This window comes from Muntiacus reevesi, chromosome 3 (assembly GCF_963930625.1).
Source record: "Muntiacus reevesi chromosome 3, mMunRee1.1, whole genome shotgun sequence".
In the NCBI taxonomy this organism is placed as follows: domain Eukaryota; kingdom Metazoa; phylum Chordata; class Mammalia; order Artiodactyla; family Cervidae; genus Muntiacus; species Muntiacus reevesi.
The window spans coordinates 91,974,861-91,998,158 of record NC_089251.1 but is presented as its reverse complement, the minus strand read 5'-3'; the positions used below and the strand labels follow the sequence as shown (position 1 = coordinate 91,998,158).

At 46.7% G+C, this 23,298-nt stretch overlaps 1 protein-coding gene across 2 annotated transcripts in view; it reads right to left on the bottom strand.

Moving 5' to 3' along the window:
• HK2 (hexokinase 2) overlaps positions 1-23,298 on the bottom strand; it is a 72,737-nt gene that overhangs the window by 16,017 nt on the left and 33,422 nt on the right. For both annotated transcript variants that reach the window (XM_065929634.1, XM_065929635.1), the window contains exons 3-12: positions 18,393-18,541; positions 13,550-13,669; positions 12,864-12,959; positions 11,633-11,732; positions 11,108-11,291; positions 8,280-8,435; positions 4,505-4,738; positions 3,107-3,411; positions 1,725-1,873; positions 1,342-1,461 (exon numbers count right to left, since the gene is read on the bottom strand). In XM_065929634.1, coding sequence (XP_065785706.1) covers positions 1,342-1,461; positions 1,725-1,873; positions 3,107-3,411; positions 4,505-4,738; positions 8,280-8,435; positions 11,108-11,291; positions 11,633-11,732; positions 12,864-12,959; positions 13,550-13,669; positions 18,393-18,541 — 1,613 coding nt within the window. The remainder of the gene's footprint in view (positions 1-1,341; positions 1,462-1,724; positions 1,874-3,106; positions 3,412-4,504; positions 4,739-8,279; positions 8,436-11,107; positions 11,292-11,632; positions 11,733-12,863; positions 12,960-13,549; positions 13,670-18,392; positions 18,542-23,298) is intronic.

The following is a 23,298-nucleotide window of genomic DNA, read 5'->3' as shown; positions in this document are numbered from 1 at the left end:
TCTTGGGGGCCACCAGATAAATATATAAGCATATATATATGCACATAAGCATATATATATATATATATATATATATATATATACATGCTATACTTGAAAAGTATGTTAAAGATATTTCAGTAGAAGAAGTATACTTGAAAATCTGTTAAAAATATTTCAATAGAAGTCTAGAAGCATATAAATTGGAATTTTTTTATCTTCCTATTAATCACATTTTATACATTTTGTATTATAGAGATTATACTTTTCTTAAAAATATTATTTTAGTCTTACCACCAGTGTTTTTCCAAATCACTGAGATTCCTTCCAAAACACTAGTCATTAATATGAGGCAGTGAACGACTCATGACAACTATTTCCCAACTGCTGAATAACTCAGTTTGTTTCTAATGACTGTTACAATAAGCAGTGTTTCATTAAATATCACATAAATGTTTATATACATGTTTGATAAGTACTTTTGGTAAACTGATGCAAATGAGAAGGCTTTGAAAACCAATGCATTAATACTGAAAAAAATAATATGTTGAGACAAAGAAGCTGGAAAAACTGAAAGCAATCCTAGACTAGTTAACACTGGACAAATGTTAACAGATGTTGGGAAACACTGGGTTAGGCAGGGTTTTTACCAGGACTTCCTAACACCTGACCTGTGCCAGCAGTGCACACGGTAAATTTAACTCTCAGAGGGGAGGACTAGGAGGCGTTTACAAAACTCATAAGCGACATAAAGTCTGCTGTGAGAGCACCAGATCTTTATCCCCTGCTTCACTCATCCAAGGCAAGCTGACGGGAAATAAAAAGCAACGGTGACACTCGGGAAATATCATGACATCCAAACAGGAGATGGAGTGAAATGTCCTGAGCCCAAAACAGGGGCCTCAGGAACAGCTGAGCATAACTGACAGCATGGACTCATGTGTCAAGAAACTGGAATGAAATCATGGCTTAGCCACTCACAGGCTATATGACCTGCAAGATACTTGGCATCTCTGTAGACCTTGTTTTCCTTTCTGCACAATGGGCACACAAACACCTACCTTATAAGGTTGCTGTGAGGGTCAAATGAGGAAACCTAGCAGAGTACCTTGCACAAAATACTTTTTAAAAATGTCAGTTGTTGATATTATTAGCATTGTCATCACTATCCCAAAGATTGTTACCTACTTGACTCTCACCAGCTCTGACTTGCTCATTCCCATCAACAAGCCCTTCCCCATGACTGATCACTAATGCCCTTCCTTTCTTCCTCTTGGGTCAGCTTTATCCCTTGCTCTAAAACCCTGGCTGGTTCAGAGTTAGTACAGCCCATAGGAGAGCCCTCTGGGAAAGCACTGTTACCTCGTCCAGGCTGTTCTGCTGGCAGGGGAAGGAGAAAGTGAAACCTAGAGGCAGGGACACACCCTTCATGCCCATGTACTCCAGGAAGTCCGCAATGCACTGGACGATGTGGTCAAAGAGCTGTAAGGAGAAGGTGGGCTCTGAGTGGGGCGGTGGGTGGGGGTGGGAACGTGGGCTGGCCAGGGCAGGCTGCACCCAGCAGGGCCTGAACACCGGCTCTGGGCCTCTACCCAAGAGAAATGCCAGCTCAGGCACATTCTTAGGTAAGGCCAGCCAGAGCCCTAGCCCACCTACTCCTCCCAGGACCACGGGTGGAAGCAGAGAAAGCACTGTCCCCCCGGGTGAGTCTCCTGGAGCCCCTCCCAGGGGTGCGCCCGTCTTACCTCGTCCCCTGTGCCGTGCATGACCTCCTGCGGGATAGAGTAGATCTTGTTGTGCATCTCCACTCCACGTCGCTTCCCGTTCCGTACACGCACCAGCAGCACCCGGAAATTGGTACCCCCAAGGTCCAAGGCCAGGAAGTCTCCTTTCTCTGGAAAATAAGCCCAGGAAGATAATTTACTGGGGCTAAAGAGAGTGACAGTCACTTTCCCCTAATAGGGAGCTCTCCCAGGAGGCCTGGACAACCTCGGGATAATAGACAGTGGTTTAGTCACTAAGCTGTGTCCGATTCTTGCAACCCCATGAACTGTAGCCCACCAGGCTCCTCTGTCCATGAGATTTCCCAGGCAAGAGTACTGGAGTGGGTTGCCATTTCCTTCTCCATGATAGACAGTAAGCTCCACCTAATGATAAAGAAAATAAGGACCCCAGGATTAGAGATTCCCTGGCTCCTTTGTGGTTCTCAAATAAATTCAAGTTGCGGGATCCCAGGAATTACAATGAGCTCCGGAACACAAAAATGGTGATATGGTACACTCCACAATATCCAAACATGCCACCTGTACAAAATCAAAGGCCACCTTACATAAGGTTCCAGAATAGAGAAGAGAGAAGAAACAACGGAGTCCAACTCTTTAAAAAAAACTGAAGGGAAATTTTTCTAAATGAGAAAACCCTCCTTTGTAGGACAGTCACAATGCACTACATGCCTCAATCACAGTTTCCAGGCAACCCTCAGGCAGCTGCAAGAGGGAGGCACTGCATTCCCCTCTCTAGAGGAGCGAGACCTGGCTGGACTAGGGTGTATCAATACAACGTGTCCCTGGTAGCACAAAGCAGCCATAAACAATATGCAAGCAAATGGGCATGGTTGTGTACTAATAAAACTTTATTTGTAAAAATAGGCAGTGGGCTAGATTTAGACCATGGATTTTAGTTTGCCAACCCCTCACCTTATAAGATCTAACCCTGGAACCAAAATGCCTAGAATTGAATCCCAGCTCTACCATCTTCTAGCTATGTGAAGTTGGGCAGGTTCCTTAATTTCCCTGTGTCTAGGTTTTGTGTAAAACATAATAGCTTGTTAATAAACAAAATTAACTATCAGTGTCTGTTAACAGTTGAAGATTACATGAATTAATACGTGCGGAATGCTTAGAGAAGCGCTGGACATACAGTAAGCATTCATTAAGTGCTTACTACGACCACTGTTCACTTTTAGCAAAGGAGTACCTTGGTCGAGCTCACTGGACACCAGAATTTCCCAGTACTACAGCTGAAGAAACATGTATGACGATCTGACCTGAACACCTAATGCGAAGGCTAGGGGAGTCCTCTTGGAGTGACTGAGCCCTGTGAGCTGGGTGGCAGCCCTGCTGCGTACCTGTGCCATCAGGGGTGGCACACACGTAGGTGGGCAGCATCTTGACAGGGGCAATGGCGTGAGTCTCCTTGCTCAGACCTCGCTCCATCTCTATCTTCATCCTCCTCTTGACCTCCAGCAGCTGCTCACGGCTCAGCTTCAGAGACTCCAGGGTCTTCTGGCGGGCCCGGTGCTGGTCGGCCAGCCGATAGGCCACCGCCGTCACCATGGCGGCCCCCTTGCCGCTGCCATCCTCAGAGCGGAGGAAGCGGACATCACAGTCGGGCACCAGGCGCCGCACGGTCTTGTGAAGACGCTTGGCAAAACTGCGATCACAGAGATGGGGTAAGAGTGGGCTGCCCACAGGAAGGGCCAGTGGTACAAAGGGTTGGGGCAGTAGCTCACCATCTCAGCCCAAATGACACCCTAAACACTCTCTCCCTACTCTTTCCCAGGTTGGGGGTCACTGTATGAAAGCTCAAAATATGTAACTGCAACCACCTTGTGAAAAGGGAAGGACCCTTCTGGGAAGCCACCATCTCCTGCACACACTCACAGAAGACCCCCCCTCCTCACAGGCCCCAGCTCCTCTGCCCAACTTAGCAGCCTCAGGTGATTCTGACACCAACTACTATTCATGTTTCATCATTTCAGCAGATGCTGCCTAGGAAAGACCCAAAACCAGAAACGTCAAAATGATCTTCTAGACTTCGGCCTCTCTTTGGCTGATTTCTGCCAAGAACCCCAGAAGTGTCTGAACAGCTGAGGATTTGTGTGGTGGCTGCTTGGAGCCACGGTCTCCAAGGCCTTTCTACTCCAAGTGTGGTCCATGGGCTGGCAGCATCCCTGGGTGCTACTAGAGACACAGGATCTCAGGCTGAACCCAGACCTTCTGAATCAGAATCTGCCACTTAACAAGATCCTCTAGTAATCTGTGCGCACCTTAAAGTTTTTGAAGCACTGGACTAGGAGCCTGGGGCATGGAAGGGCTGAGACCCTCCACATGCCCCTTCAGTTAATGAAGGGCATTGACCTGGCGTTCTTATTAGGTGAAAATGATGAGCTAAGTGGGTACCACAGAAAAATATCTTTCAAGTCCCAACTGAGATTTGAATCTTTAAGCACTTATGACCAAGGGATCAAAACATAGATGGCAGGGCAGGATTAATTCAATACCCAGGTGAGCCAGATAAAGCTGGAACTGAGAAAGTACAAAGAAAGAGTCCCTAGAAGACAGGAGAGCTCCAAGGAAAGCCTCCAACCATGCCAAGGAAACACACTTCCAGTTCCCACTTGCCCAGAGGGGAGCTTTCGTTCCACAAAGAACCTCGACGCCATGGTCCATCTCCGCCACCCCCACAGTGCAACGTAGAGTCCCTGCGGGGTCAGGCCTCGCAGAGGCCCCGCGTGCTGACTCACTGGGGGTGCTTCTTGTAGACAGAGCCGTCGACCCCGACAGTCGAGCGCAGCCGGTCCACGCCCTTGTTCTCCTTGATGCGCCGCAGCACGGCCGCCAGCGTGGCAGCGCACAGGCTGGCTGAGCGTGTGGACACGATCTGGCAGACCCGATGAGTGGCCACGCAGTCCTCATGTGTTGGGTCCAGGCCCAGCCGCACCAGGATCTCGCGGGCCTTCCGGATGCCATCCTTCTCCCTGGGGAACAGAAACAGCATGTGAGCTACCATAGCCAGTGGGAGGGAAGATGTGTGCCCACAAAGAAAGCCCTCGGCCCCAGCAAGTGCCATGTCCTAGGGAAGGCAGACACCGGCCTCACTGCTCTGCCCACCCATGGAGGGGTGGGGTGAAGAAAGAGGCGAGGAAGGCACAAGCTGAGGTCTTCCTTCCCCCCCGCCGCCCCCATACACACAGTCCTTCAGGTGCCCGTTTCCCCAGTGAGAACAACCCAGATTCCTTATGCACACACTACGCGAGGACAAGGCCCTGTTCCTGGGGCTTTACACACCAAGTTGTGTGTGTGTGAGTTTGATCGTCTCAGGATAGTGGGAATGTTGTCCCTGCCGCCAACTATCTCCGACCACAGGAACCCAGCTGTGGAGCCCACCCTATTTTCTCTCTGTCAAGCAGTCAGTCAGTTGCACTTCACAATGGAGTTGGCACTGCTTTAACTTGCATCTAGAGATGTTGGTCAAGGATTGATGCTTTGAGGTTAGCCCTCTTCTTAGGGGAACTAAGTGTCCACAAATACCGAGCACTGTCATCTCCTCCAAGTTTAACAAGCAGGTACAGTTCATTCAAGTATCCCACTAAAAACAAAGTCACTGGGACTGTCTCACTGCTCCTGTTAGCCACAAAATCATCTCCTCTCCACCATCTGGTGCCTGAAACAGGCCTCCTCAAGTGACAAGTGGAAGTCTCAGGAAGAGGAAACCAGGGCTTCCCTGGTGGCTCAGTGGTAAAGAATCCAGCTGCCGATGCAGGAGACACGGCTTCGATCCCTGGTCTGGGTGGATCCCACATGCCACAGAGACTCGAAGCCCGTGTGCCACTACTATTGAACCTGTGCTCTAGAACCCGGGAACCACAACTATTTCGCCCACGTGCTACTGAAGCCCAGGAGTCCACGCTCTACAGCAAGAGAAGCCACCACAATGAAAAGCCCACGCATAGCAATGAAAAGCAGCCCCTACTCACTGAAACTAGAGGAAAGTCTGCACAGCAAAGAAGACACAGCTCAGTCAAAAATAAGTAAATAAATAAAGCTGCAGTTTAAAAGGAAAAAAACCAGGAAACCAAGTCCAACTTTTCAGATATCGTTGATTGAAAAACAAAAATCAGGCCATGCTCACTACCACTTCCACTGCTCTGTGAAAATGCAGGCCTCAACTCTAACTTTTGGAACTAATGGGCCGTCCAAGGACCTCTTTTTCTGTTATGAAGCAGGAGTCAGGATAGAGCCCTTTCTGAAAGTTGCCAGTAGGGAATGATTGTCTGAGGAGGTCTTACAGATGGCTGAGAAGTGAAAGACAAAGGAGAAAAGGAAGATACACCCAACTAAATGAGTTCCAGAGAACACCAAGGAGAGAGAAGAAAGCCTTCTTAAGTGATCAATGCAAAGAAATAGACAAAAACGATAGCCTGGGAAAGACTAGAAATCTCAAGAAAACTGGAAATATCAAGGGAACACTTCATGCAAAGATGGGCACAATAAAGGACAGAAGTGGCAAGGACCTAAAAGAAGCAGCAGAGATTTTAAAAAGATGGCAAGAATTCACTGAAGAATTGCACAAATGTCTTAATGATCCAGATAACCATGATGGTGTGGTCACTCACCTAGAGCCAGATACCCTAGAGATGAAGTCAAATAGGCCTTAGGAAGCATCGCTACAAAGTTAGTGGTGGTGATGGAATTCCAGCTGAGCTATTTCAAATCCTAAAAGATGATCCTGTTAAAGTGCTGGGCTCAATATGCCAGCAAACCTGGAAAACTCAGCAATGGCCACCGGACTGGAAAAGGTCAGTTTTCATTCCAGTCCAAAGAAGGGCAATTCCAAAGAATGCTCAAATTATCATACAATTGTGTTCATTTCACATGCTAGCAAGATAACACTCAAAATCCTTCAAACTAGGTTCAACAGTACGTGAGCCAAGAACTTCCAGATGTACAATCTGGATTTAAGAAAGGCAGAGGAATCAGAGATCAAATTGCCAACATCTGTTGAATCATAGAAAATGCAAGGAAACTAAAAAAAAACATGTACTTTTGCTTCATTGACTATATTAAAGCCTTTGTGTGGATCACAACAAACTGTGGAAAATTCTTAAAGAGATGGGAATATCAGACCACCTACCTGCCTCCTGCGAAACCTGTATGCAGGTTAAGAAGCAACAGTTAGAACTGGACAGAGAACAACGGACTGGTTCAAAACTGGGAAAAGAGTACGTCAAGACTATATATTGTCACCCTATTTATTTAACTTCTCTGCAGAGCACATACGTGAAATGCCAGGCTGGATGAATCACAAGCTGGAGTCAAGATTGCCAAGAGAAATATCAATAACCTCAGATATGCAGATGACCCCATCCTAATGGCAGAGAGCAAAGAGGAACTAAAGAGCCTCTTGACGAAAGTGAAAGAGGAAGGTAGAAAAGCTGGCTTAAAACTCAATGTTCAAAAAACCAAGATCATAACATCCGGTCCCATCACTTCACGGCAAATAGATGGGCAAAGAAATGAAAACAGTGGCAGATTTTATTTTCTGGGGCTCCAAAATCACTGCAGATGCTGACTGCAGTCATGAAATTAAAAGACACTTGCTCCTTGGTAGAAAAGCTATGACAAACCTAGACAGCATATTAAAAGCAGAGATATCACTTTGTAGACAAAGGTCCATATAATCAAACCTATGGTTTTTTCAGTAGTCATGTACAGATGTGAGAATTGGATCATAAAGAAGGCTGAGTGCTGAAGAATTGATGCTTCAAATTGTGGTACTGAAGAAGACTCTTGAGAGTCCCTTGGATTGCAAGGAGATCAAACCAGTCAATCCTAAAGGAAATCAGTCCTGAACATTCATTGGAAGGACTGATGCTGAAGCTGAAGCTCCAATACTTTGGCCACCTGATATGAAGAGTCAATTCATTGGAAAAGCCCCTGATCCTGAGAAAGGCTGAGGGCAGGAGAGGAAGGGGGCATCAGAGGATGAGGTGGTTGGATGGCATCACTGAATCAATGGACATGAGTTTGAGCAAGCTCCAGGAGATGGTGAAGGACAGGGAAGTCTGCGTGCTGCAGTCCATGGAGTCCCAAAGGGTCAGACACCACTTAGCAACTAAACAACAAAAGGGAATGAAATACCAGGGCTCCAGGAAAAGAGAAGTAGATGAAAATGACTCATTAAAGGGTCAACAGGGAGCCTCTAGCATAAAGCTGAGGTCGCTGTGCCAGACAGGAACATGAGTGTAAAAGTGAAAGTCCTTGTATGGGGGCCAGCTCTCCCCATGACTCCCCGTGAGTCACTCTGGTAGTCAGTACATTCAAAACAGACACAAGTGGAAAATATCTGGCAAGTGACATCAAGTCACAGGCCTGCCATGTAAGGCCAAGCCTCACGCTGGGTGAGACCCTCCTGCTGTCCACATCTGAAGGGTCAACAGCCTGTGCCTCTTCCTCACTCCCCAGCCATCTGTCCACTCTTCTGAGGTCCCAGCAAACAGAAAAGGACCCACAGCTTACCCTTCAATATCTGAAACATCTTTGGTCTCAAAATGGCCTGTGGCAAGAAGCTCAGGGCTGAGCTTCCCCCCAAAAAGCAGCTCCTCCTTGGCCATCTTCACTAGGATAAGCCTCACCAGTTCCCCCATGTACATTCCACTGATCATCTTCTCAAATCTGCAGAGAGAGATACAAACAAAATAAGCAAACAAAATAAGTCTCTGCTGCCAGCAAACTTGACATGTCCTTGTGGAAGCAGCATGTACACATGGCACCTATGCAGAACAAAGCGCAAACTTGTGTGGCACTGACTAGGAGTGAGATCTGTAGAGAAGTGACTGCTGCTGCTGCTGCTAAGTCGCTTCAGTCGTGTCCGACTCTGTGCAACCCCATAGACGGCAGCCCACCAGGCTCCCCCGTCCCTGGGATTCTCCGGGCAAGAACACTGGAGTGGGTTGCCATTTCCTTCTCCAATCGAAGTGACAGGTGGGCACAAATGGGCTTGGAGGCACTGGGAGCTTAGGCTGTCTCTGTAGGCGGGTGGACCTTGAACTATGGAGAAGGAGGGTCCTTTAGCAGCCAAACCAAACATCCAGGGAGTGTGGGACACTCTACCAAAGCTTGAATTTGAGGTGAAGTGGGTTATGTGGTAGGGTAGCAATTTTTAATGAACTTTTTCTCTAGCAAGGAAATACTCTTTTTAAATGAATTCTTATGCAAAACCTCAGTATTTATTCCAAGCAGAAAAAAAAATAGGTCACTCTCATTAAATTTGGGCCCACAGGGCTAGCAACTCGTCACTTCAAACTTCCTTCCCCTTGTAGGCCATTTGTGGCTTCCTGAGAAAATAGAACAATGTGGGATGGAAGGGGGATTGGGCAAGAATAGAAGGACAGGTCGGGACAGATGAGAAGGAGCTCTAAGTGTCACCTGGTTTGGGGTGACAGGTGAGACAGGTTGGCCGTTTCTGAGCAGGAAAGTGACAAGATAGCTGAGAGGGAATTTAGGTAATTTATTTTTTCAACACTAGGTGACACTGTTGTCTCCATAAGGCAGTCTTTCTGGCTTAGATATATGACAGGAGAAACCAAGCCCTTACAATTCTTTCTAGCCAAAAAAAGGCCCTTTCATGGTATCTTAGAAAGGATCTAGGTCCTAGAGAGAAGAGGCACACAGGGCTTTCAGAGAAGGCCCAGAGCAGGGTGTGGAAGAAATTCCGAAGTCACCTGCTGCAAACTACAAGAGAGGAAGCCGGGCCCTCAGGAAGTGACTTGCCCAAGACCCACAAACAGGTATGGCAGAACTAGAGGTAAGTGGAGAGCTGGTAAAACTGCTTGAGCAGGAGGTATGTTTAAAATGTTTAAGCACCAGCACAGGCATGCTGCGTGAGAGGCAGTAAGGAACTCACGTGCCTACTCTGTACCTTCTCCAAAATAGCTGGTTCTGTGAGAGGTAATGGAGGGGGCCAGTGGGGCTCTGAAGTGTGAGTGGTGAAACTCTTTATCTCAGGTTTTAGAGTTTCAGTCAGTGTTTGGAACACATTTATTTAGAAATAAAACCAGTGAGAAAAAGTTCGTATTCAAGCCCAGCAATAACTTCACAGACAACTGATGCATTAGTAATATGTCCTCCCAGCTTTTTTTGGTTGTTTGTTTTTTGAGCAGTTTTTTCTGTCCATGAGTTTCTCACCAGCCATGGCAGACACAGCCAGTATTCTATGAATGGACTCACTTTTGAACATGTGAGAGAAGCTTGTGACTTAAATAAGCTGTGCTTTGAGGAAGCAAGGACACCCCCGCTGGAAAGCAAAAGCCTCTCTCATAAAGCTGGTTTATAAGGCTGCATTTTCCTCTCCAAGCAGGGATAAGTACTAGATCTCCTACAACAGTCACAGCACCAGTCAGACCATAGACGGCCTAGGAATTCCCCGGTGGTACAGTTGTTGGGACTCCGAGCTTTCAGGGCTGAGGGCCCTGGTTTAGTCCCTAGCCAGGGAACTAAGATCCCGCAAGGCTCAAAAAAAACGCCAGGGAGGACTTGATTGCTCAAAACGTTTCGTAATTGCCTTTAGAGCTTGTGGCAATCCCTGTTTCAAGATCTTTAATAAGGACATTAGGCAAACGTTTGTGAGACTGAAATAACGTTTTGTAAGAATCAAAAGTAACTAAAAACCAAGTCTGACCAGGTTGGAGAATATAGCACCCAGGGACCAAAAAAAACAAGTTAGAGCCCCTCCTCCAGTCCACTCAAGGACCCTGGTTGGACTACAGGTCCAGAGAAGGCAGCCAAAGGGGCTCCTTAACCAACTTTTCTACAGGCCTTGGGTCTGCCTACAGCTACAGCAAGAGGCCCTGGGACTCCTGCAACTCAGCCTAGCTCAAAATAGGCAGCAGTTAGGAGCCAACTCTCAGCCTCATGCCCTGGGCAGTGACAGAGGTAGGAGCTATGAAATGAGCTTTCAGATACCTTATCTTTGTTATCTCAAAATGGCTTTTCTTATGTGGTGCAAAAATTATTTCTATGGACAATGTATAGACTGAAGGCAGAGAGAAAGAGCAGAGCAGCACACTTAGAATACGATCTTCTAAAATGACCACTCTTAAGAGTCAAATTATTAGCCATAATCTGGTTTGTCCACTTGCTCTATCTTTTGTAGACAGCTCTCAGCAACTGATAGTCATAATGTAGGTAATAAGCACATTTCCATAAGCAGTGGGTGCCTTGGCAACTTTAGGGGCTATATATAAAGCTGCAAAGTAAAAATAAGAACCACCCCCTAGCCCTGGCCAGCCCCCACCTCAGCTGCTGAGCCCAACCCTTGAGCCCACTGCACCCAGGGGGCCGCTCACAGTTGCTTTCCGGGGTTCAGAGAGCCCATGTCGATCTCCTGATCAAACTCCGTACGGATGTCATCAAGCGCGCCGTCATCCCCAAAGGCCCCCCACTCCATATTGATACACATCCGGCCCTCATCGCCCTCCACCGTGTCGATGTGGCGCATCTCTTCCATGTAGCAAGCGTTGCTGCCCGTGCCTGGACAAAACAAGAGAATGCTCAGCACCCACTCACACTGTCCTCCCCCAGCCCCCGGCCCCCATCTCCCTCTTAAAACTCTGTCCTCAGACCGCTCAGTGTGACTAGGATTCCTCCCTGCAGAGTCCTGGGTCATCTCGACACAGTTCCACCCACTACCACCCACAACTCCTCAAGTCCTGGCTCAGCCCTCAAAAGTGACCACACCATTATCTTCTGACAGGGTGTACAAAGGAAGATCCAGGCCAAGGACTCCTCCTCTCTTGGCAGCCCACTGCCACAATCCATTGGCCAGCACTGCGTTCACACACCCACAGCGCTCACACCCAGTGTTCACGTACCCACAATGAGACCAATCTCACAGTTCTGGTCATCATAGCCACAGGTCATCATGGTCCCAACGGTGTCATTCACCACAGCCACAATATCGATATCAAAGTCCTGCAGGGATACAAGGGGGGCCCTAACTTTCACTGTCATAGAAAGACTACAGATGCAACGATGAAGAGCAATAAGGCACACAGCTCAAGTGCAGCGCTAGAGCCGGAAGTTGGGTCCAGATCCAGTCTCACGGCAGCATCTCACTTCCCACCCCACTGGTCTTCATCATAGAGGACTTCCCTGACAGCAGGCCTGCAGTCTAGTTCACAGCCATTACCACGCTAAGAAGAGCCTGTCTCTTGGACTCTGTGGGAGAAGGCGAGGGTGGGATGATCTGAGAGAACAGCATCGAAACATTTATATTATCAAGTGTGAAACAGATCGCCAGTCCAGGCTGGATGCATGAGACAAGCGCTCGGGGCTGGTGCACTGGGATGACCCAGAGGGATGGGATGGGGAGGGAGGTGGGAGAGGGGTTCAGGATGGGGAACACATGTAAATCCATGGCTGATTCATGTCAATGGATGGCAAAAACCACTACAATATTGTAAAGTAATTAGCCTCCAACTAATAAAAATAAAGGAAAAAAAAAAAAGAAGAGCCTGTCTTGTTGTCATTGTCTTCTTCTCATTCTCTTTCTTTCCCTCCCTCCCAGTAGGTCTTGCCTTTCTGTGACTAGATCTTTATCATGTCCTTTCTCTGCCCCATTCCACCCTGATACCAAGATAAACCCCAAATGTCTCATTTGAAAATGAGGGTTTTTCTTTTACCAAGGCTAAGATTACTTGTCCATCATGCTAATCTAAAGAGCCCAAAGGCATCTGATCATATATAAGATCACTGGTGTGCTAATTGTCTCTCAATATACAGGTGTGTCATTATGCAGCACACCTTAAACTTATAATATATATATAATATATAATAATGTAAAATATCTATCTATCTATTTATCTATATATATATACACATACTATATATTGAGCTAACTCTCAATAAAGTTGGGGAAAAAAACAAAGATTTTTTTGGGTAACATAACAGAGAAGAAGAAAAAAAAACCTCTCCTTAAGACCCACAAAAAATCCTCATGCTGATTTGAGGATAGACAAGGCAAGCCTTCAGAGTGGACTCAAAAGAATGTAAAGGGCCTCCAGACCCCAAGCCCCTGCATCTCCCTTGGCTGCCCCCACTCACCCCTCTCCTCTGGATGGCCTTCCGGATCAGAGTAACCACATCTTTCCCTTCCACACCGCTGGACTTGAATCCCTTGGTCCATGAGACCAGGAAACTCTGGAAAAGGACAAAGGAATATTGATTTCCCACAAAACTCAGTCCATACTCCTCATCATTAGAAGACCTCTGCCATAAGGCTAAACTAAAGTTATGACTGAATTTATACAGGTCTTCCTTATTAGCCTACAAAGGGGAAACTATGTTAGAGACCAGTAAGGAGGTTAAATGAATGATTTACTGTCCCCAAGAAGCAGGCTATAGAACTGCCAAAATACGATTCTTGTATCCTAATATTGTAAACTTTCAAGAATGTTTATTACGACACTTTAGAACAAAGGAGTCCCTGAATTTCTCACTCCTGTTTCCCTAAGAGGGATAAGGATGATGTGCAATGTATGTCGGCCTGCATTTAGTCATCTGAGGGGACAGTGATTAAGACTCCCCACTTTTCCAATACCTCTTTACCACCCCTCTCACATACACCTACACACACTCTATTAGAATGACAGATCTCCCAATACTCAAACATTGTCATGTAATCCATCAGAGCAAGCTCCATCACCATAGTAGCAAGTGGCTCAGAGTTCTTTCCAGTCCTCCCATTCCAAAGAATGAAGCAACAAAAATGTCTGAAGGATTCATCTTACCTCATCCAGTTTTGTTTGGACGCAGGGGAATGAGAAGGTAAAACCCAAAGGGAGCTTCTTATCTTTGATTTGTAGCTTATCCATGAAGTTGGCCAGGCATTCAGCAATGTGATCAAACAGCTAAGGGCACAACAGAGGAAGATGAGCAGGGAGGCAGAAAGGATAGAGATTAAGAGCACGGACTTTGGCTCAGAAAGGAACTAGCGTGGCTGGGTACATGCAAGATATGTATCCCTTCTGAAGTTTTAATTTGTTCATCTATAAAACAGGGGTGATAACTGGACTGGCTCACAAGTTACCAAAAGGATTAAATGAGTCAACACATATAAGGACTTAACACTAGTTAGTGATTATTAAATTCTGTCTTTCACTTAGACCATTTATCCAAACCACAATGCAGTTATCAACCACATTAGGCAGGGAAAAATTGCAGCCAGAGCTAGTCAGAAAGTCATCACAAGACCTAGGAACAGAATACCCTTTAGTGGCTCTGTCAGAACCTCCCTTGACATGGATGCACAGCTGATTATCTTAGCAGAAAGGGCAACCCATCTGACTGCCAACAAGTATTTTAGCATCCCAGTCTCTTGTGACTGCGGGAGGGGACGGGACATTCTCTGTTGGCATTCTACAAATGAACTTAACAAAAGTAACTCTCAGATCTTTCCTCCATTCTAGAAAAACCAGTCTTCTGGAGGCAATTCCAAGAAGTTATCTTTGTTTTCTAACTTCAACATGAGAACCCAAGTGAGTCACAAAAAGCACTGAAAAAGAAATAGGGTCTGTGGATGGGCAGCCTCATAACCATAACTATTGTAAGCAGGATCCGAAGCCCCTAAGAAAAATTGTAAGCCCAAGAAATCATCCACTTTCAATTTGTCCCAAAGCCCATAGCCCCTTGGCTTCCTTTTTCCCCAGTCAATATCCTCAAAGAGAAATTGGTGACCCCTTCGACACAGAGGCTGAGGCTAGGAACATTCTGGTGCAAAAAGTAAGCAAAGGTCCAAAAGACTGAGCAGATTCAAAGAGCCAGGTTGACCAGATGGCAAAATCTAAAAGCCAAAAGGGGTAAAAGAAGACAGTGTTCCTTTTCTTTTCCAGGCAGAAACAAGGAAGATTCCACTAATCTAGGGACTCGCAAAGTATAGTCCGCAGCAGTAGCAGCAGCAGCAGCAGCAGCATGTCCAAACTGAAACCTCCTGAATCAGAAGGTGGTGGTGGTAGAGCCTTCGAAGTAATCCTGAAGCAGCGGTTTGAGAACCACTGCACTAAACCAAAAGTATTTGCATTTACAAAGGGACTGAGAGGTTTGGGGTAACAGGGTAGGTTAAGAGGTGCACTGGCCCCCCAGATGTCTGGGGTATGCTCAGTCAGTGGGAAGAATCTAGGAAAACAAGGCCAGCCCCTTCTAGAAGGGGGCTGGCTCTAACTGAACTTCCCAGTGGATCCTGTCTCTGTCTGATCATGTGTAAAATTAACCTCAAGTAATACCAAAACACTCAATTTCCAAGCCAAAACTTTCTCTAGAGTACATGCTGGGTAATGACAGAGCTCTCTCACTAAGAGGATCCCCAATGCCTAAGTGCCAACTCCGTTGAGCAGAGATCAAGGATTTTAATGTGGAAATAGGGTTTCTGGATAGATATTCAGCAAGTTCTGTTCTGTTGGCAAGCTGATGAGTGACACAATTTACAATAGGGTTAAACAAATTCCCAGCACCTTCTTCCTGGTACTCTAATCAAAATTATCTTTAGTACAATAGTTTTACCCAAAAAAAGGAAGTTACAGAAGCTGTGCAAAGAGATAAGGCCAATCATCAGAGATAGGGGGAGAGTTTGAAGAAAGAGAAATGGTTTCCCCTCTCCCAGCCCTGATCATTGCTCTTTCCAATTGTACTACCAACATGGGTAGGCAGGAAAAAAAAGAGAGAGGCAGTGAAGAGGCATTAGATAATGTGTTACCCAATACAGTAGCCACCAGCCATCTGTAGCTATTTCAATTAATTAGAATTTTTAAAATTTAAAAAGTCACTTCCTCATTCACACTAGTCACATGCAAGTAGCTAGTGGTTGCCTCGCAGTACAGGGCAGATCCTGAACAGTTCTACCACTCTGAAAAGCTCTGTTGGACAGTGGTGGGCTAGAGGAACCTGCTGCTCTTTAAAAGAGGGGAGGAGGAGACCATCTGCTTCCTTTGAAGGAAGACTATCTCCTTTTCTGTTAGCTGATGATCTAAGGATAAGATACTGGGAGAAAGAACTAACACTTTCCTGCCATAAAAAGGCTCAAAGGGCATTACTTTATGAAGGGAGAAAGACTTCCTTTCCCTTATTGGTCTGAGAATCTGCTCACTCCCCTTCTCACAGGAAACACTAAAAAATCTAAACTGGCTGCTATTAAAATTTGTAATTCACTGCTCCCAAGTGGAAGTTCATGGGCCATGAGACAGATTTTGTCCAGGACTCATACTACCCAGGTTCACAGATCTTCAAAAGCCTTTTCAAGTTTTGAGTATGGTGATTTGGTCATGGTTTTAACTAAATTTTATTTTTAAATTCATTTGTTTTCCTATAATTAAAGGTTGATAGATAATATTTTAAAAAGAAAGAAAAAGGAAAATATAGGGGGAAAAGCTCCAATAATTCTACCACTAAAATAGCCACTACGAATTTCCTTCCAATCTTTTTACCAAGTGTTTTCTGCAGTTTTTACAATGATAGCATTCTTTCCCTTCCTTGGGATGAAATGAGCACCTGTATTTTCTAGTTTTCTTTGTTTCATTTTTATACAGCATTTTAAAAATCTATTGGAAGCATTTATATTGCAGTCGTTCATAATTTCTTTCAGATAGGTTTCATAGATTTGTTGGACTAACACGTTTAGTTTCTGTATATTGGAGCCACATGACAACCTCAGTGGAGCTCAAATCCTACCGTCCCAGAGACTCCCTTGCCCAACTCCAGCATTAAAACAAGGAAAGCAGGTTTACCCTCAGGGCCATCCCCAAGGACACACAAAGGGTCTAAAACTGTCTCCCCTACATGTCCTACTCATGGTCTGAAATTTCTTTCCCAGGAGGTAGTCAGGTGTGGTGGGAAGAATAATGCATTAGAAGTGAGAAGTTTCCACCTCTTCCAAGCTCCAAGGCTCAAGAGATGGCCATGTGAGATGAGCCCCTTCCTTAAATATCGTCTCCCTCCATTCACACTTCTATTGAGTACATATTAGGTATAATAAACACAGCAGGAATAGCCAGCACTCCAGAGTGATCCCTATAGCTGTGCTAGTATCCAGGAATGTCTTTGGTGATTCTGCTCCATGAACTGAGAGCAGCTGGAGTAGGAGGAGAAAGAACATCCCAAGAAAGCTTCTTTCACCTGCAGAGCAGGTGAAAGGGGATACCATTGTCCTTGGATACCGAAAAACAGAGAACAATGGCTGAACCTGTGGCCATCACCCACCAGCCAACCAGACACTTCTGGTGTGGTGGCAGTGAGTGCCCTCTGTAGGAAGGCTCTCCTGGGGGAACTGTTGAGAGGGAGAGAGCCCCCAAGAGTTAGCACTAGCCCCTTTGGGGAGTGCTTTCTACTCGGGAAGCAGGGGCAGGTAGTAGGGACCCTAGACCACCATACTGCCTAATTCCAGGAAGCACCATTCCCGCAGGTCACACCATGGGGCCTAAAGAGCAGATGGAGCCTCCTAGGATCAGACACACACAGGCTCTGGTCATTTGGATCTGGCTTTGTGCCTTGCCTCTGGCCCCTCCCTCCCCTGTAATCTAAGGCCAAGTCACTCAATCTTTCAAAGCCCAGTTCCACATCTAAAAGTGGACAGAATAGAAGCACCCAGCCTTAGGGCCAGTGTGAGGATAAAAAGAAGAAATCCATACAAAGCGCCTTTATTCTGCCTGACACCTGTCAGTTCTTCCTCCTGCACAACATGTATTACTATCTGTGGGCCAATATGTATGTCTTGGTGGTCCAGTTGGATCTGAATAACAGAAAGGGTATACCAGGACTTTGATTCCCAGCAGGGATCCATGACCCAGTACACAGCAGATGCTCAACACATGTTCAGACACTATTGTGATGGCAAGTCCATCCTTGCTTGTTCTCTTCTAGCTATTACTGAGACGACTCTTACTTGGATTTCACATTTCTTCTCCATCCACTCTTTCTAGTGTATGTGCTGAGTACAAAACGTGACTTGGGGTCACAGAGGTGTGGGGATGACTTAGCATGATTTGGGGCCAGTGTGGAAGCACAGAGCCCACTGCAGTGCCAAGTGGAAGAGACACCCCAAAGCTGGATTTTTTCAACAGGGTCCCATCCCTGTGTGTAAAACCTCGTCTGTTTTAGAATGTCAAAAAGAGGGAGAGCAAATAACCAAAAAGGTTAAGAAGCAGGTTCCATTTTCATGCTTTGCTAGGCTAACAACAGTGAGTCAGAACAATCACCGTGACAGGTGGCAGTGTGAAGCCACAATTATGTATTCTCCTGACTTGCTATTCAATGATACCACTAACCATAGGTATCCAGGTATACTGGTCCAGCCTCCTGACATCAGACTGCTCAATCACCAGTGCATGCAAGCAGAGCTCAGATGAGACAGAAAATCAAAATCCCTCCCACTAAAGCACATCCAGACCCTGGGGTCTCGTGCATATGCTCTCTGGCCACATGTACCTCTCTCGATGGGGGCCCCCACCTAGCCTCCAGGTGTTGAGAGGCATCATCTGGCAAAGAGGGGAGACGAGGTCTCCTCCCTCCAAGACCACACAGAAGGAGCATTACCTGCTCCTGAAGGCCCCGAGCCCCGTGGCCACCCCAAGAGAAGGCTCATACCTGGGTGCCACTGCCTCGCATGATGTCCTCGGGGATGGCATAGATCTGGTTCTCCATCTCAACCTTCTGGAGTCCATTGTCTGTTACTCTTACCCAAAGCACACGGAAGTTGGTCCCTCCCAGGTCCAGAGCCAGGAACTCTCCATGTTCTGCAGAGAGAAGGGCCACTATTAGTTCAGGAAAGACAAGGCGTAACTGTTTCACAGAGACCAAAACTTAAAACCCAAGAATATTGCCATCAACACTGGTCATCTCTGGATGATGAGATGTGGGTGAAAAAAGTGGGTCTTACATTTTTCTATGCACTTTTATGTATTGCCTTATTCTTTTTCTTAATCCTAAGCACTTGTATATTACTTTTAGGATACACATGAAGAATCAGTTTCATATCCAATGATGGGGTGCCCACCCCCCTCACAAAAGCTGACTATTTCCCAAGGGCTTTCACCCAAGTCCCCATTGAGCTCACAGGGCCCATCAAGCCCTGCATCAAGAGACCAGGCCTCAGTTTTGTTCTTCATGACCCCAGGACACCCAACACACTGCTACAAGCTTGTGGCACCCCCCTGGGCCTTTTGCCAAGTTGGGACCTCTGAACAAAACGCAGTCTTTAATGTTTGTACACAGTGATGGCAAAATCCCTCGGCAGGAATGAGAGTCATAAGAGGGAGTAAAATGGGATCCAGCTAACTATAAACTAAGAGGCCTCGTAAATAAGTCTAGCAGGTGCCCCCCGCCAAAAAAAAAAAAAAAAAAAACCCAGGCTTACTCAAGTGTGAGAGAAGGCTGACCTAAGAGTATATGAGACAAGAGTCAGGCCACTCAGACAAGCCACAGGGCGGGGGCGAGAGGGGAGCGAGGGAGACTCCACAGACACAAGTGGGTCGAGAGCTCCAGGTGTCACGGGAAGGCATAGTCCAGTCCCTCCAGGAAATAAGCAGAGCAGAACAGGAAAGCTCCAGATTCCAGATGATAGGGGCTGCGGGGACACACACCATTGTACGGTGCAGAATGGAAGTGCTGAAGAGGCGTGGAGGCCAGAGCCGGGGCTGGGGCTCAGGGGGCAGGCCAGGACTGGGAACAAGGTGCACTCGTCCCAGGAGCAGTCTCCTCAACCAGGCCTGCTCCACAGCCTTCCCGGGCCCTGCCACACGGTTACTTCTGGGGTGGGGCGTGGGGATGCACTTCTTGGCATGTTTGTCAACACTCAGCCCCTCTTCTGATGGGAGACTTGCCACTGAGGTAAGGGAGAATGGATCAGAGGGTCTGGGAAGCACTCTGACTAAGAGAAACAAGGGTTTATTCTGACCCACGTGCTCTCAGCAGCAAGGACTGTTTGGTCCTGAGAAAAGCCAGCATCTGCCCAGCTCCTTGAGGGCATTTACCAACACAGCCCCTACCATCCAGAGGGGCAGCCTGAAATAGACATCATCCCCCCGAGATTACATGGGGGGGGATGTAATCACACAGCCCTGGTCCTGCTGGTAACAACACACAGAGAGACTGGCTCTGGCGCCCACTTTACCCACACCAGAACTCCAGCCACTCTGGGGCCATGGCGGATTCCTGAGCCTCTGAGCTTCAGCTGCCTCCTCTCCAGAGCAGAAGCCTCCCACCTGATGTGGCTGAGATGAGGGGAAAACCAGGTAACACACCTCAAGTACCCAGCACAATACCAAGAACTCAGAATACACTCACTGAGGACTAGAACCTTCCCTCCAGGCTCTTGGCAAACACAGCCTGACACTCACACTTGCGTCTCCCAGGCCCAGCGTCAGGGCTGCCTCTCAGACTGAAAAAAAGTAAAAGCAACATTCTGAGGGGAGACTGAAGACATTTGTCTAAGAAAAGCCACCAGAATCTTTGCCAGTGACTTCAGCACTCCTCCTCAGGGGGCACTAATTTTCTGTCCCTTCCATGGCATCTAGCAGTCCCCCAGCCCTTTAGCCACCGTTGCTAGATAGCTAGGACAACCTCAACCCCATCTAGAGAGACTGCTCCCCTTGTGGCCATGGGGGACTTTTCCAGGCATACCAGTTCTGAGCCTCCCCTGGTAGTGGGACGTCAGCCAGTTTGTAGGGAAAACTATGTGAGGCTCTCATGGGGGATGAAAAGGAAAATCAAAGATGAATCGCCTGCCTCAGCATTCTGCAGCCCAGGATACATGAATCTGCTGAATCGGCGACCGTGGGGGATTGAGGCGGCCGAGGCTGCCCCTGGTTGGTCACGATTCAAGGCGAGCCCAGCCGGATTCACTGGAGGGGACAGCTCCATCGAGAATGGTGCTTTTGCAGTATTTGCTGATGGACTGAAGGGAAATCACAAATAATAAAGTACTGCTGATAATTCCGTTCCCAAGAAGGAATGTCATTCTTTTCAGACTCCGCCAGATCAGACATTCCTCTTCATCTCTCTTGCCTGATGCCCCTCCACAAACATACATAATCACAACTAACACAGCCGAAGACTTCAGTCCTTCCAGAGTCCACTATCTCTGAGACAGGCCCAGCATCATGACGCCTGGAGCTAAATTCTAAGGTGACCCCTTGAGACAGTGAATGGACCCCCCTTCCCTAGTGCCCACCTCCCCACCACGCATGAGCTGCTCACACAGAGCAGCAGCAGGCTTTGTTTTGAATTCCAGCTCAGCTGCTTCAGTACCTGTAGGGACTCTCTGAGCATGTCACCTCGCCTGCATAACAGGGCTCACAATGCTGACTTTCCCAGGGCTCATGAGCTTACACAAAATACAGAATACATTAAAACTGAATAGACAGGTCCCAGTTAATCATCAATAAGCAGTTACTGCTGTCACTGTCATTGCTTCTTTGATTACATTGCTCCTCTCCTAGTTCTCAGCCCCTCTAATTCTTGCCTACTCCTATCCTACTCCTGGCCCAAGTCCTACCACCACTCTTTACCTTCCGGACATCCTAGAAGTGCAGAGCAGAGGGTATGTGATGTGGTATGAAATGGGATGGTATCTGTGGGTCAGGGACAGTCAGACTGGATGGGTAAGAGCAAGGCTCTGGGGCAGGAGAACCTACAGGAGAAACCTATAGCTGGTTTCTTAAGCACACAGCCACAGGGCATAGGACCCACTGAGGCCCAGCAAGATTATTCTGCTGAATGACTATATTTGGTGTATGAGGCAATGGATTAAGAAAACATCTCATATTTCATCTGCACATTGATGGTTCATTTGTTAAGAATTTAAGAAGATCCTAAGACCAGAGGTAAGATATATTTTATTGTTAAGCAAGTTGGTATGTCTAGAAAACAATTTTAACATCTGATTTTTAAAATGCTCAAACAACAAAAATAAAATAAAATGTTCAAACAGTACAAAAGTGGGAAAAAATGAAAAGCAGACATTTCTTTTCTTCTCCACATCCCCAAAGCAACCATTATTAATGTTTCTTGAGTGTCCTTGTGTGTGCCCAGTCGTTTCACTCATGTCTGACTCTTTGAGACCCTATGGGCTGGAGCCCACAAGGCTCCTCTGTCCATGGGATTTTCCAGGCAAGAATACTGGAGTGGGCTGCCAAGCCCTCCTCCAGGGGATCTTCCCAAGGATGGAACCCACGTCTCTTATGACTCCTGCATTGCAGATGGATTCTTTACCCACTGAGTCACCTGGGAAGCCCTGAGTGTCCTTAGATACATTTATACTATAAAAACAGGGAAGACTAGGGACTTCATGCTCCCACTGCAGGGGGCCCAGGTTCCATCCTTGGTCAGGGAACTAGATCCCACATGTTGCAGCTAAAGATCCCACATGCCACAACTGAAAGATCCCATGTGCCACAGGTAAGAATCGGCACAGCCAAATAAATACATCAATACTGAAAATAACAAACAACAACAACAACAAAAAAACCAAACAGGGTTTCCCTGGTGGCTCAGTGGTAAAGAATCTGACCACCAATGCCGCAGATACAGGTTGGATCCCTGGTCCAGGAAGATCCCACATGCCACGGAGCAACTACGTCCCTGCGCCACAACTACGGAGCCTGTGCTCTAAGGCCCGGTAGCCACGACTGCGGAGCCCACATGTTGCAGCTACTGAAGCCTGCGCGCCCTAGGGCCCGGGCTCTGCAAGAGAAGCCACCGCAGTGAGAAGCCCCCACCCCAACTAGAGAGGAGCCCCCGCTCGCCACAACTAGAGAAAACCCTCGCAGCAACCAAGACCCAGCACAGTCAACAATAAATAAATAAATAAAATTATTTAAAAAACAGACAAGACTGTTGGTTGACACATTCTATGAAAAGGATTTGAATAGCTGGTTCTAAGGATTTATGTTTTTAACCACCAAGTGTGTTAGTCACTCAGCCGTGTCTGACTCTTTCTGACCTGTCCGTGGGATTTCCCAGGCAAGAATAATAGCATAGATAGCCATTTCCTTCTCCAGAGGATCTTCCCAACCCGGGGATCGAACCTGGGTCTCCTGTATTGCAGGCAGATTCTTTACCATCTGAGCCACCAGGAAAACCAGAGATATTATCAAATTATCTTCCTAAAAATTCTTTCCAGATAATCCAACAAATGGGTTTCACCGTCACCAGTGTCCTATGTCACGTACAATTAATCTTTGCCAACCTCTTGGTCAGAGAGGCACCTCATTTTTTAAACTTCATTTCTTTCCTTTGTGTAGGTTAGACACTTTGAATTACCGACTGGCAGTGTAAATTCTTTTTTCCATGAATTTTCTACTCACATGTCTTGCCTTTTAAACATATGTATTCTTTATTTTATTAATAACGTAAAAGAGCTCTTTGTTTATTAAAAAGAATAGTTTTATTGGTTGTATATCTACAATTTTTTTTCCAGTTGGATGTCTGCATTCACTCTCCTTTATAAGTCGCTCTCTCCAGTTAGTTCTAAGTGGTGTTACCACCACTACAA